At 39.5% G+C, this 15,912-nt stretch overlaps 1 protein-coding gene across 5 annotated transcripts in view; it reads right to left on the bottom strand.

The window, feature by feature from the left end:
• Positions 1-15,912, bottom strand: part of LOC307016746 (uncharacterized protein) — a 35,018-nt gene continuing 19,106 nt past the window's right edge. For 2 of the 5 annotated variants that reach the window (XM_079646039.1, XM_079646040.1), the window contains one exon: positions 14,193-14,852. Coding sequence is in view for 3 of the 5 variants with exons in the window: in XM_079646042.1 (XP_079502168.1) it covers positions 1,458-1,505; positions 2,166-2,183; positions 3,860-4,062; positions 4,757-4,948 (461 nt within the window). In the remaining 2 variants the exon portion in view is untranslated. Of the gene's footprint in view, positions 581-1,417; positions 1,506-2,165; positions 2,184-3,859; positions 4,063-4,756; positions 4,949-14,192; positions 14,853-15,912 lie in introns of those variants that run through there. The other 3 variants (XM_079646042.1, XM_079646041.1, XM_079646043.1) reach the window with 3 other exon arrangements.

The following is a 15,912-nucleotide window of genomic DNA, read 5'->3' as shown; positions in this document are numbered from 1 at the left end:
ACTGGTTGATTTGTATTTATTATGTTGATGTTATAATGAGCACAAAGCAGCAGCATCAGGGTTTTACAGATATTATAGGATATGTTAAACTTGATAAGATTTGATCACACACTTCTCTACTGCACACATTTAAACATTATGTTAACTAAATCTGTATATCAATTTGGACAGGAGGAACTTTATCAATAATACTGTAGACTTTAAAGACTTTTCACCGAGTGGCAGGTTTGTCTTATAAGTTTAACTTGAATTTCGTGTTAATTTGTAAGTGTCATTTACTTAAAGCAGGTTTGTTGTTCTTCCATCTGTTCTCCTCTAATGCACCTTAGATAAAACATCAGTGATCCAAAGCTGCAGCTCAAAAGCATCTATGTTAATAGTTTAATAGCATCCTTCATGTTCCGTTGATTGCAAATGCATTAAACATGAACTGTTGTCCCTTCAAAATGCATTTATTGGAATAATAAACCCCTGAGGTCTTCTTACTTCTTTGTATAGTACACTACCAAGTACAGAATGATTACTGCACTTGCAGACACACCAATTACAAAAACAATCAGCTGGTTGCGTTTCTTCCGCACTGAAAGAAAGAAAAGATCAATCAGTCATCTCATATCAACAGCAAGCACAACATGATTTAGATCACATGGGTTTTTCTTATTATAAAGGAAATAAAATACTCTTTTTTACAATCTGTTTTTTTACAGCTTTGTCCATTTAGTTATTTTCAATATATACATATATATTTAAAGCCTGGTTTGCATCTTGCTAGGAGTCAAATGTTCCTACTTTTCCGATACAAACCACCACCAGCGTTGCCAGAAGGGAAAAGTAAAACTATAGTACCTCAATCTTAAAATATCATATAATGAATGAGTCATTTCAAGAACTGATAGAAGTTAACATGTCATTTCATAAAACCCAAAGTATTAACTATATGTTAGTAGTTATAGTTAATATTACATTATATTCTTTCACCTGCATTATTTTATTCAAATTGATCGTACTCGGTTTCATTTGCATAATTTTATTTTTGTATTATTATTTTTGTTATTGTCTTATGTCCTGTATAAATAATATGTTACATTGTTGGAGGAACCTAATCTGTTCATGGCCATAACTTCACTGTAGCTGCTGTGCATGTGATGATAAAACCGTTGGATCTTGAATCTATACTACGTGTTGCAGCCATTACACTCATATTGGAGTTATGCATAGAGTTTGATGTTGAAAGTGGATGAGATCGTTCATGATGTTGGTGATGTTGTTAATGATGTCAGTGTTGAGTATTGTTGTATTGTTTTAAGTGTCGGACCCCAGGAAGAGTAGCTTTTGTCAAGAGCACAATCTAATAGGGATCCTAAATAAACATAGATTACATGTTACTTGTTAGACACTTTTATCCAAAGCGACTTACATTCTCAATCCTGTGGCCAAACTGGGTTGGAAGATCTTGGCTAGGACCACAACGACAAACGCACAGCCCACTGCGAATACACACCTCCCTTAAACATAAACACAAACATATGTTATTTGTTATATGTTGAACACTAGATGGCGTAATGGGGCCACAGAATATAATTGATGTCCCTGGTACAGGTGGGTGATTTTTTGACCGTGTTTGTTGGAAAATAAATGGTTTTGAAAGCAATGGAGATTACACACGTCCAACTAGTTTACCCAGTTCAGCCATTCCCTCTGTGATATTGAGTGTCCATAATCACCACACTACGTTTCAACACACCTACCCACGTAGTTTTTTGTTGGGGTTTTTAAACCAGCTAATAGAGTGGTGCAGTGACGAGTCCTAAAACCCAGAAGTGAGTTAGCATGTTGCCGACGTCACGCCAACTTAAGATCCATATTCAAAAATACAGATTCAAAATGGTACAAGTTGAAGCTTTTGTTTTAACAGTTTGCAGGAGGCAGGTAATTGCTTTTACAAACTTAGAGGAGTGTTTACGTGTTCGGCGTAATGACGTACAACGTCCTCCACAACTTCTGTAGTCCTATTCAGCCACTTGTTAACAACCATCGTTTTTCAGACACACCAACTCTTCAAAAATCACAAGTGGGGTCACTGCTGATGGATTTAATGTCGTAGAACAAGCATCATATAATAGTCAAATAACTGTACGGCACGTTATTATTAAAGCCATACTTACAATACTCCCAGTTGCTGGCTTGAAAGAGAAGGAAAAAAATGAGTGTCATTCAGAAGAAATTCATCCATTCAGAGGTAAACCACAGCAATGCTTCCTAACCTCTTGAAGGGATAGTTTGAATGTTATTAGTTGGGGTTTATCAGGTATAGTTAGAGCTTATGGCAAGGTTAAGCACTGAAGATATTCCAAATATACCGTACGCTTAGAATGATCTTTCATTATTTACGTTGGGTTTCCCTTTTTTGGGGTGCGCTCCGCCATCTACTGTAACTGATACAATGAACAGTAGATAAACCAACCCGGTGTCACGGCAAGACGTGAACATGTGATGATTTACCATGCTGGGAGACGTGAAGATGTCACGATTTCGTTCCTTCAAACGTGACAGTTACACGGTATTGTTAACCAGTGGAGAAATAACCGGAAATGCCAAGCAAATGCTACCCCGACGTAATGATTTATTTTTTAAGAGTCACACTCGATTACGCCAATTTTCTTGTTTGCCCAGCTGGTTGACACCTCTTTTAGCAGAAACAAAGGCTACATTAATGTATTACATCGATGTTAATCCATGCGTGTGGATCATAGGTGTGGATGTGGAATTAACGGACGTGACATTGTGCGATTGAGTTGCCAGGTAACAGCTTCGGTTCATGTTAATTTACAAACTCTTCAACTACAACCGTAGTTATATTTAAAAACATGTTAGTACATACTGCAAGGAGACGTATTGTGTGAAAAGAAATGTAAGATGTTGTTTAATTGCTTATATATTTATGATCCACGTCACGTTTTCAGTTTTGGCGGCAATTCTCCTGTTTGTCTAGAAGTCTTCTCAGCAGGGCTCTATAAATAGAGAACTACGGCAGATATGTAATATTTAATGCAGCCGAACCATGTATTACAATGCCGTTATGTGATGACATTCAAAGCGAAAATCAAGCACACTCGGAATAAAGTATTAATTTATTTTTAAAAACGTTTTCAGATTTCACATCACATAAACAACAAATCCCAGCATGCATTGCGGCTAAACCATCCAAATATCGAGCTGAGGATCTTGCCTACGTCAGTTTCCAGTTTCATTTATCACTGATGTATTTTGTTATACACACATTCCTTCACATTTACATTTTAATTTGCATTAAAGTATTTCGTGAGGCCTTCTAACATCATTTTAAATATAACTAAGGTTGTAGTTGAAGAGTTTGTAAATTAACATGAACCCAAGCTGTTGCCTGGCAACTCAATCGCACAACGTCACGTCCGTTAATTCCACATCCACACGCATGGATTAACATCGATTGAATACATTAATGTAGCCTTTGTTTCTGCTAAAAGAGGTGTCAACCAGCTGGGGCAACAAGAACATCGGCGTAATCGAGTGTGACTATTAAAAAATAAATCATTATTATATTAATATTGACAATAACAACCGACGTCGAGGTAGCATTTGCTTGGCCTTTCCGGTTATTTCTCCACTGGTTAACAATACCGTGTCTGTCACGTTTGAAGGGACGAAATCGTGACATCTTCACGTCTCCCAGCATGGTAAATTGTCACATGTTCACGTCTTGCCGTGATATCGGGTTGAGATAAACACCTCATAAAACCCCACTTCTAAACATCCAAACTAGCCCTTTAAAGTCACATGATCAGTTCTCATCACATTGATTGTGTGTGAAATGGATTACCGGTCCAGAGGAAACCCCAAGAACATCCTTGACCTTAGACCGGGCCGTGTTATTGCGGTTGCAGATCAGCATTTTGCTCTCATGGAACAGAACGTCTACGGTGACGATGACCTCCGGGTTTTCCACGAGTCTCCTGCTTTCAGGCACAAAATGATCTTTGTCGTAGGTGTGATGCATCACCACCAGAACGATTGGTTTCCCACCTGTGAGCACAGAGATAATGTTGGGAAAATACTGAATATACTCTTCCAATATCAGAGTACACATGATAACAAAGGTATCAACTGTAGCTGTGAACATGACAGGATGTGTGATTAGCTAGAAGAGCATCAGGACTGTTTGAGGCATATGATAGCTATGTGATTAACATGATGATTCAGCCTCTATGGAGAGAGACATGTGACAAGCATGCTCATTTCTGAGGTGGAGCTAATCTGAAGTAAACATTGAATACTGCTTTCTATTCCTCCATCTTGTGACTGTGGAACTCCCTCTCTTGGATATCAGCATGTGAAGGACACTGTTCAGGAACTAGTTGATGCTCTGTATGTGATGACTACTTCCATTCTGGAGAGGATCACAGATACATGGATCCTGAGATTGAAGCTCAAGCCGGGGACTAGTGATTATTAACATTTTGAGATTTTAAGAACAAATCAGAGTTTTGAGGAAAAGTCAGAATTTTGACATTTTGACAAAAATACCAACAAATTCTCTTTTTGTTTTGGCTACTTCCATTCTTGAGAGAATAATAAATACATGGATCCTGATATTGAAGCTCAAACGGTGACGAGTGAGATTTTTCTAACAGATAACACAACGTTTTTTAACATTTCCCTGTGTACCTTTGAATAACCAGTGGGAAATCGGGCAATTATTGTCCTAGACATTTCCTACCTGGGATTTTGTTCATTGCCTCTCCGATGTCTGTTCCAACTCGAGACCGGATGGGACAGAACACCACCAAGTAGTCACTTTGTTCAGGAGAGATCACCTCGATTTGACCCAACCCTTTGAGGTCATTAACATAGGTCTGATGAGCACCGTTGGTACATCCTGCCACGGAGACATGGAATTTCTTCCCCGGCACTAAACACAGAGAAGATTTGTTTTGAGTCATTTTTTTTTATATTTATACTACATACCCAGATGTAGAAGAACCATGTCCAAAAGTGTGACTTACTGTAAAGTCTCAAAAGCCACCTGATTGTAAAAATATAGAAGTAGAGTTTTCACATCTTCCCAAAACCACCACCATAATATAATGGACCAATATGCATGCTTTTGTTCTGTTTTTACCTCTCTGTCATTATTAACGACCAGAGATCCAATTGTAAAATTGTCTCTGTTGGTTTATAACAACAACCAACTCCCATCTCACTACATGTTATCAGTTAAACCATTAAAAATGTATCAGACATTTTAGTAAAGCAGCTTTATTTGAATGACTAAATGTAGTGTATTGTCTATAATACTGGAATATTGCAGTCTTGAGAGAACACCATGGTGGAAAAGAACTTATTTTGTTCACTTAAAGCCAACTTTTTTGTCTCGTGTTCCCCTTGCGTTGGTCACCATTCTATAAGAATCACTTATCTGTGATTAAATAAGATAAGATGTACTCTCTTGATCCCAATTTGGGACATGTTTGCGTGGCAGCAGCACAAAAGACAAGGCGTTGCACATAAGAGAAATTAAAAGGGTAGAAATAAACAATTCTAAAATGTAAACATCTCAAAATAGAAAAAAAAGCAATTAAAAAAATTAAAAATATACATGTTGAAATACCAATTTACAGTTATTCAACATGTGTTTTTATGTTCTTGTGTTAAACCTTTTGTAATTGTATTTAACCCAACTGCTCCTTAGATGAAAATCACTTGTATACCTCACCCTTAATACAAATGCATTTGAACCGTAGACTGTATATTTAAACTTGACATTTAAACTTATTGTGAGTGAAAAATAATAATATTAAGACACACTTCTAGTAGTTTCAACATCTATGTTAAGAGCTTTTATTGAGACACACTTGACACTTGCTTGTCTTTCATAAGCGCTTATAATTCTGAGGCGGGACAAGAGGATTATGAAAATTGATTTGAATATGTTTTCTTTTGTGGAAATACGGTATATTGCAATCCCTAATCTTTCTTCCTATCCCCTGCAATACCCTCCAGTACCTCTAGGGTTGGGTACCACTGACCCAAAGGACCAGTGTGTAGCTTTAGTAACATCTAGTGGTGAAGTTGCTGATTACAACTATGATCTGCAAGAATTAGTATCATTGTTCGATGCCAACCGAGAAGAAAAAAGCCTAAAAAAAAGCCAATTGAGGGTTTCCATTGGAATTATGAATATATTGGGGAGAAGCTTCGTAGCAAACACAACGTTATGATGGTTATAAGTTTAGTCCAGCAAGATAAAAGCACAACCTTTTTCATAATCATGTGATTGTGTAAATATTATATTCTATTTCTGAGAATAATTCCGCCCTGTCCTACACATAGGTCCTTCAAGTTAAAGTGCCCACACCCTGAAACTAAATTAAATCTTATATTTAAAGCTGTGTGTGAGTATTAGCAGCAACTGAGCATTGAATTTTGAAAGTGAAAGTATTCATTGTGCTGTAAAATGGCCACTTAGGGTGTTGCTGTCATATAACACAGGCTGTATATCCTGCTAATCCTTACATTTGACGGATAAATTGACATTTAAAATCATCACGTTTAGAGACACGTGGTGTTCATTAGACAGGAAGCACGAATTGTAATCCGTAAAGTCGTTAAAGCTGTCAGAAAAAAAAGATCACCTCTGAAATGTGTATAAAGTTGCAAATGTGTACATGTAGTTCATTTCTAAAGACACTTCTTACCCTTTTTCTGGTCCATGTTTCTGAGGAAGAGAAATCGAAACCTTTAGTACACACACTTCAAACATGCGTCACAAACACTCTTCTCTGTCTCTTAAAAAAGCGTGCGTTAGTCCGTGAGACTTTATTAAAATTATCTTAGAGTTGTATAACCTACTGAGTTATCCCGTTTCATGGTAGATATGCAGCAGCCTTAAAAGAAGAGTACTTACTGAACAGACTGATAGCTTCTCTGGGCTGACTCTGGCATCTTGCTCTCCTCTTTCACTTTCTGCGGCTACGTGCTCTCTGGTGACCGCTGCAGGAAGAGGAGAGGAGACACTGAGTTCATCCAGAAAACATGTGACAGAGGTTCGAAGCAGGGCTGACAACATTTGAGTTCAGCTTGGAGTGAGATTTATTTTTTAAATATTGAAGTCAAATGCATCAACCATGTGCACTTTGAGAGCAAAATGAATTCATGGTAAACAGATTTTCTTTTTCTTTATGGATATTTTTACAAATCACTCCCCTTTTAAACTGTGTTCTTATTTTACTGTCATATAGTATTTCATAACTGTTTTTCATTTATTCTCATAAATGGTGACCAAACCGTTTGAGACCCACTGAGATAACGAGACTCAAGTTAACTATCTAAACAGAGTCCCTTACCTCACTGAGCTGTAGTTATCTCTCAGTATGACAGGACAGAGCTCTCCCTTTCCTTCTTTTAGAAACAGCTTTTAATATCCGTTAAGCCAGTGGTTCCCAAACTTTTTCTGTCAGGCCCCCCCTTTGGAGAGAAAAAAAAGTCGGGCCCCCCCAACACAGGTCAGGCTCAGTGGCAGCGCCAGAGATTTATTTTGGGGGTGCTGTGGGGTAGCTTGACGTTTCATAGAGGGTGCTCTCATAGCCGTGGGACCATGTTTCAAATGGGGGGTGCTGTGGGGATGACACCAGGGCTGGTTCTGACCAATGTGCTGCCCTATAAGGCAATATTTTAGCTGGCAATGAAAAACCTCTACAAAAGACCAATACACTGCAAAAAGAGAAATATATTGACATGTTGGACAGCTTATATAACAAGGCTTCAAATTTATTATATATTATAACGTGTTTTAATTGGAGGGGTGAACTTCACATCCTCTAGGGGGGTCCGGGGGTATCCCCCCGGGAAGATTTTTTTTAACATTTTAAAGTAAAATGCTTCAATTTGGTGCACTTTGAGCGCCCAATTAGAGACTGATCTAGGGGGTACAACTCTAAACACCCATATGAAAAAGATCGGTTTGCATTTTATCAATCAAATAAGCAGGTATGTGAACATTTCCAATAACCTACCATAGCCAATAACAAATACATGTAACTTATTTTATTTTTGTTGTTCATTCATATCTTATTTTACAAGTTAACATTTATTTATTTATGTATATTTTAAAATCTCTCCAGTTTTAAACGATATTTTTGGTTTACTGTCCTATAGTATACATTGGAATGATTTCAAACCTGTTTTTATTTATCCTAATAATTATAAAGGTGTGCCTTGGAAATATTTGTTTACATAAATTGTGATCAAAACGTTTGAGACCCACTGAGATAACTTCGACTAAAGTGAATTATCTAAACCAGGGGTCGGCAACCCCTGGCACGCGTGCCAGCATTGGCACGCGGCACCGTAACCAGTGGCACACTAGGAATAAGTGGAATAAGTGTGCAAAATATTTAAATTGTATTTTCGGATCCTTTACGAGACCGCAGCCAGAGCGCGTCTCCCGTTACCTGCAGAAGGAAGCCATGCACGCAACGCAGCCCCGCTCTCTTTATCTCCAGGTGACTTTCTGCCGCTTTCCTCCCTGGTGCAGTGCTGATTGTTTCAACACGGAGGAAAGCACTTCACTAATTGCAGTACCCATAAGGAGCTGTACAAATGCCGCAGTTTTTGCGTGGCTGTGCATTCAGTTGAAAGCCCAGTGGCGATCTGCTCATCTCTCATCGAAATAATATGCTACAAAGGGGCGGACTGGCCATCTGTGTGTTGAACTTTCCTCTCGGCTCCCAGACCGTAGTCGAGGTGGGCAGAAGCAACAAGCTTCAGGTTCAATAACCCACTTTAGCTTAAATGACTTGAGAGAGGTGAGCTCTTCTTGGGAGGCCGTTGCATTTATTTAGCTGTTCTTCTGTTTCACAAAATACATCACAGACCTCTGTTTTTCTGCTTTCCCGTTTCACTTCCAGAAACACACTCGCTCACTGTCGCTCTACCATCCACAAACACATGCACAAGCCACACCCCTCTCTCTCTATCTCTCTCTCTTAAAGGGACAGCGATCTCATCTCACTCTGCATGACCCAACGCGACCCTAATATCATAACATGTGTGCTCTGGAGAATCACAGAACGGACGATCGTCCTTATTATTATGCCGTTTAAACCAATTACTTAAATTTGTTTGTTAAATTCGGCATCGTGTATGTTGCGACACTGCTTCCCCGCAGCAAGGCTCCCCCGCCCTCCTGCTGATAGTTGACGAGCGTTAAGCTCCTCAACCCGCCCCCCCCCGTTGATAATTCTCGATAGTTGGCACGCTGATAACAATTTTTTTTTTAAATGGCACTTCATATCAAACAGGTTGCCGACCCCTGATCTAAACCCTCAGAGTCCTTTACCTCACTGAGCCTCTCAGTCTGACAGGAGAGGACTCTCCCTCCACATTATTGTAGAAACAGCTTCTTATATCCGTTAGCGCAGCAGAAGCTAACAACAATCCCCGCCGGTACCGCGGTATCCCCTCTCTCTATCTCTCTCACTTTGGCTGTGAGCTGCGGGCGCCTGCTAAGCCAACATCCCCCACTTCATCACTCACAGCGCCCATCGTACGGGGCAAATGGAAAATGTAACTGGGGAAAAGGGTATTATCTTTACTTAATTATGAATGTTGTTACATCAAGGCTGAAAATTCGTTTTTTTTTTTCATTATATCTTGTGGAAGTGCAGATCCCCTGTCCTCCACCAGGGGGTGCTGCAGCACCCTCAGCACCCCTACTTCCCACGGCCCTGGGTGCTCAAATATTTAGGGTTTCCCATTAATGTACCGGGCGCTACAGCGGAATTTTCTACTGCAACACTCCCTACGCCCACACATATACACAACGTACCCGCGACAGTTACAATGAAGGCTCGATAATTAGCTCACGGCATATAAGCAGGGGTAAAGTGCTATTTTTATAGGTGGTGTGTGGACCTCACATAGGGGGGTCCGGGGGGATGCTCCCCCGGGAAGATTTATTTTTAAATATTGAAGTTAAAAGCATCAATCTGGTGCACTTTGAGAGCGAAATGAAGAGATCTATGGATACCTCTCTCAACACCCATATGAAACAGACCTGTAAACAGATTTACTTTTTCTTAATGGATATTTTACAAATCACCCTTTTAAACTTTATTCTTTTTTTACTGCCATATAGGCTAGTGTTTCATACCTGTTTTTCATTTATTCTCTTATTTTTGTATAACTATAATGATCATATAAATGTGTGCCTCGGAAATAATTGTTTACATTAATTGTAGCGGCCAAAATCATATAGAACTCAAACAGATAATTCACTTAAAATAATACAGCCGCTGAGGCACTAGTTAGCGGATCTTACGCAGGGCAATGATCCAGGTCCAGACAAGATTCTCCATTTGTGCAGTTTATCCCGATGACAAAGTACAACGAACAGGTTTCCTATATCCCTTTACCTTAGGCCTTTCCTATGGCTTTCCTTTTGCTGGCTTGAAACACCCTGTGGCTCGAAACACCCTGTGGCTCGAAACACCCTGTGGCTCAAAAAACCCTGGTAAAAAAAACCGTTTGCCTACTAGTGCTCTGGCTTCCACTTCCACCTGTCTCCAATATATACAATTACACCAGGTGCTCTAATCACCCAGTGCCCAAAACATGCCTTCAAAATAAAAGCATAGAAACTACTTTAACTTATGAAGCTAACTAAGAATACATATAAATAAATGATAATAATAATAAACAGCAAGAAAATAAATGTTAAAATATTAAATAATAAAGAGATATATATAGCTCCAACATTAATGGTGACCAAAACGTTTGAGACCCACTGAGATAACACTCAGAGAGTCCTTTAGCTCGCTGAGTCTCTCAGTCTGACAGGAGAGGACTCTCCCCCACTTTGTTGTTGAACAAACTCCTTATATCCGTTAGCGTAGCTCGCTAGCACCAGAAGCTAACAACAACGATCTCCGGTACCAGTGCGCTCTCTCTCTCTCTCGCGCACGCACACAAAATGGCTCGTTTCACACACACACAGAGCCGAGCTTTAATGAAACACAGAGACCCAGACGTAATAGTACTGTATCATATTATTTTCGAATCAATGACTTTTCAAATTATGATTTATTTATTTTTTAATAACCATTTTTCCTCCTGGTCTCTCGCGCCCCCCCCTGTCATGCCTCTGCAATATATATGATATATGTTTTATCATATATATTATTTATATTTATCAAGTCTGATTTAAGACTTGATTATATTTCACATCATTCATCCACATCTGTAAAGTAACTAAAGACTATATTTGTTAAGGCTGCATGTATTCCCTATTTCTTTTTCCCGTGGGTTCCTCTACCCAGGTGTGCTGCATTGCTGTAACGAGGTTCAGACGAGGTGCACCTGAAGAAGGAAGTGCTTAAAAGCTCCAGTGCAGCAGCAGAAGGGAGAGGCCTCTGGGGTGGGGACTGCTGTGTCTCTGCTTCTCATCCTAGGAGAAACATTTGATGTGTTGTCTATAATAAATCCTATGTATTCGATGATTTTAAAAGGTGTCTTTCGTGTTATATTTGGGTCAGGGGTGGAATTTTGTTAGCTCCATAGGGCCATTTTGGTGGGCCGTAACAAATGGGGACTCGTCCGGGATAGAATGTCCATGAGGTGAGGTCAATTTATTAGCATTTGTCTGTATCTAGTGGCTGTTTGCTTTTGTGGAGAGATTTAGTTTGAGTTAATGTGTGGTTGTTGCTGTGTGTTTAGCTGGGCATTTAATTGTTTCACCAGCTTGCAATGTCAGTGTGGAGCACCCTGACTAGTTAGTCACTGGGCAGGTTTGAAGATCTTGCCACTTTTTTGTTTTTCCTTTCTTATTTTTGGTGGTAATCCTGAGTGGGGGTACGCTTCAGTGTATTGCTTTAGGCTATATCTATGGTCTTTGGTGATGCACTGAGTTCAGCGTTTAAAGTCGCCTCGAGCTAGCCACTGAAGACTAGCTAGGTTAGTTAGCCATCTCCAACAGCTCAGGGTTGGGGTGCCTCACTACTGCTTGTTTTCCCAGTTTTTGCACAGCAACTTTTGACTCTACTCTTTGTTTGGCCACTCTGTGTGTGCTCATACCAGTTCGTCAAGTGAGCTTGTTCAGTAGTTAGTGTGCTCATACCGGTTTGTCAAGTGAGCTTGTTCAGTAGTTAGTGTGCTCATACCGGTTCGTCAAGTGAGCTTGTTCAGTAGTTAGTGTGCTCATACCGGTTTGTCAAGTGAGCTTGTTCAGTAGTTAGTGTGCTCATACCGGTTCGTCAAGTGAGCTTGTTCAGTAGTTAGTGTGCTCATACCGGTTCGTCAAGTGAGCTTGTTCAGTAGTTAGTGTGCTCATACCGGTTCATCAAGTGAGCTTGTTCAGTAGTTAGTGTGCTCATACCGGTTTGTCAAGTGAGCTTGTTGTTGGTTTCCTGCATCCATCACAGTAACTTGTGGTTGTAAGATCACATGGTGTCCATTTTTGTGTTGTGATAGTGGCAGTTGACTCGTGTTGGATCATAGTGTTGCGATTAGTGAATGGCAGCAACTTTGTAGTTGGTCTACTTGTGGTGATCCTTTAGGTTTATGGCTGTTGCACTCCACATTGTGTTGGACATGTCTGTTACGGTTTGTGTGTTGGTAAACGCAGTAACTTAAATTGGCTTTGTAGTTTGTTTGTCATGGTGGTAGCCATTTGTTTCATTGATTTGGCTACTTGTGTAGTTGCTGCTCATTCTGTGTGGCAGCATCTTAGTTGGCCCTGTCTTAAGTGTTTGAATATATCTTGTTCCACATTTGACCCAGGTTGACACCTTTTGTCAGCAGTCCTTAAACTGTTGTCTGATTCTAATGCAATCATATTGATGTATTAAGTCTGGTGTGCTTAAGAGTATTAGCTGCCTTGCATACAGCCTTGATACAAATCACTGAAACTCCACATTTGTTTCAATGAATAGAATAGTATGGTGTTAGTTTTCTATTTATTCATTGTTTTAAGGGTGGAGGTGTTACGGCTGCATGTATTCCCTATTTCTTTTTCCCGTGGGTTCCTCTACCCAGGTGTGCTGCATTGCTGTAACGAGGTTCAGACGAGGTGCATCTGGAGAAGGAAGTGCTTAAAAGCTCCAGTGCAGCAGCAGAAGGGAGAGGCCTCTGGGGTGGGGACTGCTGTGTCTCTGCTTCTCATCCTAGGAGAAACATTTGATGTGTTGTCTATAATAAATCCTATGGATTCGATGATTTTAAAAGGTGTCTTTCGTGTTATATTTGGAACAGTGGTGGAATTTTGTTAGCTCCATAGGGCCATTTTGGTGGGGCGTAACAGTATTAAATACATGTAGTGGAGTAAAAGTACACCATTTACCTCTGAACTGTAGTAGAGTACAAAGTAGCATTAAAGTCAAGTAAAGTACAAATATCTCAAAATTGTACTTAAGTACATACTTGAACAAGTGTCCTTAGTAACTTCCCACATCGGAAAACAGATATGACTTCAAGTCATGTGATCATTTCTTAGTATTTGATCCTTCAACTTGGCCTCAGGAAATGCAAGGACTTCACAGTTTTGGCAACAAGTTTTGGAGAAAGCAAATCGGAGGCTTAAAAAGAGACAGGGAGGTGCATCTTCATCTTCATCATCTAGCATGCAAGAAGTGTAAATAGAGGACAGTGAAGGCAACACTCAGGAGGACCACGCTTCGTGTGGGCTGTCAGGAGGACACGCCCCCCCCCCCCCCCCCCCTAATGCTGGATTCAAGGTCTGCTCGTAAACTCCTACAACTTAAATATTTCCATTTGATCAGCCTTTACTTCCTGTGCATTACATCTCAGGGGCAAACATTGTACTTGTGTTCAATTACATGTATCAGATAATACTCGTTTTTAAATTCCTTGCAGATTAATATTTTTTATATAAAACACAATCAGCTATGCATTTTAGTAGATATGTGAGATCAGAGCCGTCCCTCCCTACAGGCCAATCACGCAGACTGGCGCAATTAGTGAGGCGCGGCACGGTTTCGCCACTGCGAGGCTCCACTAGCATCCCTCCGCGTCGACGCCCCCCCCCCCGTCGACGCCCTCGAAACAGAGGGCCTCATCATATATCTTTGCGTGGGGCCTCATGTTGGCCAGGGACGGCCCTGGAAACATGTTCATCCACAATGAGGCACATGTACACAGACACTGGTTGATTTGTATTTATTATGTTGATGTTTTAATGAGCACAAAGCAGCAGCATCAGGGTTTTACAGATATTATAGGATATGTTAAACTGGATAAGATTTGATCACACACTTCTCTACTGCACACATTTAAACATGTTAACAAACATGTATAGCTCAAAAGCACACTGAATCAACATTCTCATTTAACACGTTTGTACCCATTCACCTACATTTAAATCTCTGTTTAAAAGATTTATTCAGTGCCAATTTGGACAGGAGGAACTTTATCAATAATACTGTAGACTTTAAAGACTTTTCACCGAGTGGCAGGTTTGTCTTATAAGTTTAACTTGAATTTCGTGTTAATTTGTAAGTGTCATTTACTTAAAGCAGGTTTGTTGTTCTTCCATCTACTCTCCTCTAATGCACCTTAGATCAAACATCAGTGATCCAAAGCTGCAGCTCAAAAGCATCTATGTTAATAGTTTAATAGCATCCTTCATTTCCTGTTGATTGCAAATGCATTGCACATGAACTGTTGTCCCTTCAAAATGCATTTATTGGAATAATAAACCCCAGAGGTCTTCTTACTTCTTTGCATAGCGCACTACAACGTACAGAAGGATTACTGCACAAACACACCAAATCCAAAAACAATCGTAGAGTATTTCCTCCACACTGAAAGAAAGAAAAGATCAATCAGTCATCTCATATCAACAGCAAGCACAACATGATTTAGATCACATGGGTTTTTCTTATTATTACAAAGGAAATAAAATACTCTTTTTTTTACAATCTGTTTTTTTACAGCTTTGGCCATTCAGTCATTTTATATATATATATATATATATATATATATATATATATATATATTTTTTTTTTTAAAGCCTGGTTGGCATCTTGCTAGGAGTCAAATGTTCGTATTTTTCCGATACAAACCACCACCAGCGTTGCCAGAAGGGAAAAGTAAAACTATAGTACCTCAATCTTAAAATATCATATAATGAAGAATATGAGTCATTTCAAGAACTGATAGAAGTTAACGTGTCATTTCATAAAACCCACAGGTATTAACTATATGTTAGTAGTTATAGTTAATATTACATTATATTCTTTCACCTGCATTATTTTATTCAAATTGATCGTACTCTGTTTCATTTGCATAATTTTATTTTTGTATTATTATTTTTGTTGTTGTCTTATGTCCTGTATAAATAATATGTTACATTGTTGGAGGAACCTAATCTTTTCATGGCCATAACTTCACTGTAGCTGCTGTGCATGTGTTAATAAAACCCTTGGATCTTGAATCTATACTACGTGTTGCAGCCATTACACTCATATTGGAGTTATGCATAGAAACCTATCACGGCTTCCGGTTGAGAAACGTCTGCAATCTGGTGTTATTACTTTTCTCAGAAAAGTCCAATTTGGCTAAAAAACACTGTATTTTATGATCAAATAGTTTACACAAGAGACGAGCATGACCATAAGACTAGTCGAGCTGCATCAGGCCATCTACGGGCACCTAAACCCAGGACACATCTTCTGAACTCTTCTGTGACTTATAGAGCTATAATGGAACTCATTGCCAAACTACCTTGCTGACATAGAGTCCAGAGCCTCTTTCAACAAGAGATTGAAGCGCCATCTACTAATGAGCATTTACCCCTTGTGAGCTGTGAACTCTAATTGAATTGTATCTCATGCTTTGTACTGGTGGGGGTCTTGTGCACTC

The sequence above is a fragment of the Notothenia rossii genome, assembly GCF_949606895.1.
Source record: "Notothenia rossii genome assembly, chromosome: 8".
Classification (NCBI taxonomy): domain Eukaryota; kingdom Metazoa; phylum Chordata; class Actinopteri; order Perciformes; family Nototheniidae; genus Notothenia; species Notothenia rossii.
Note: the sequence above shows the minus strand (reverse complement) of the source record. Positions and strands in the feature narration are given on the sequence as shown.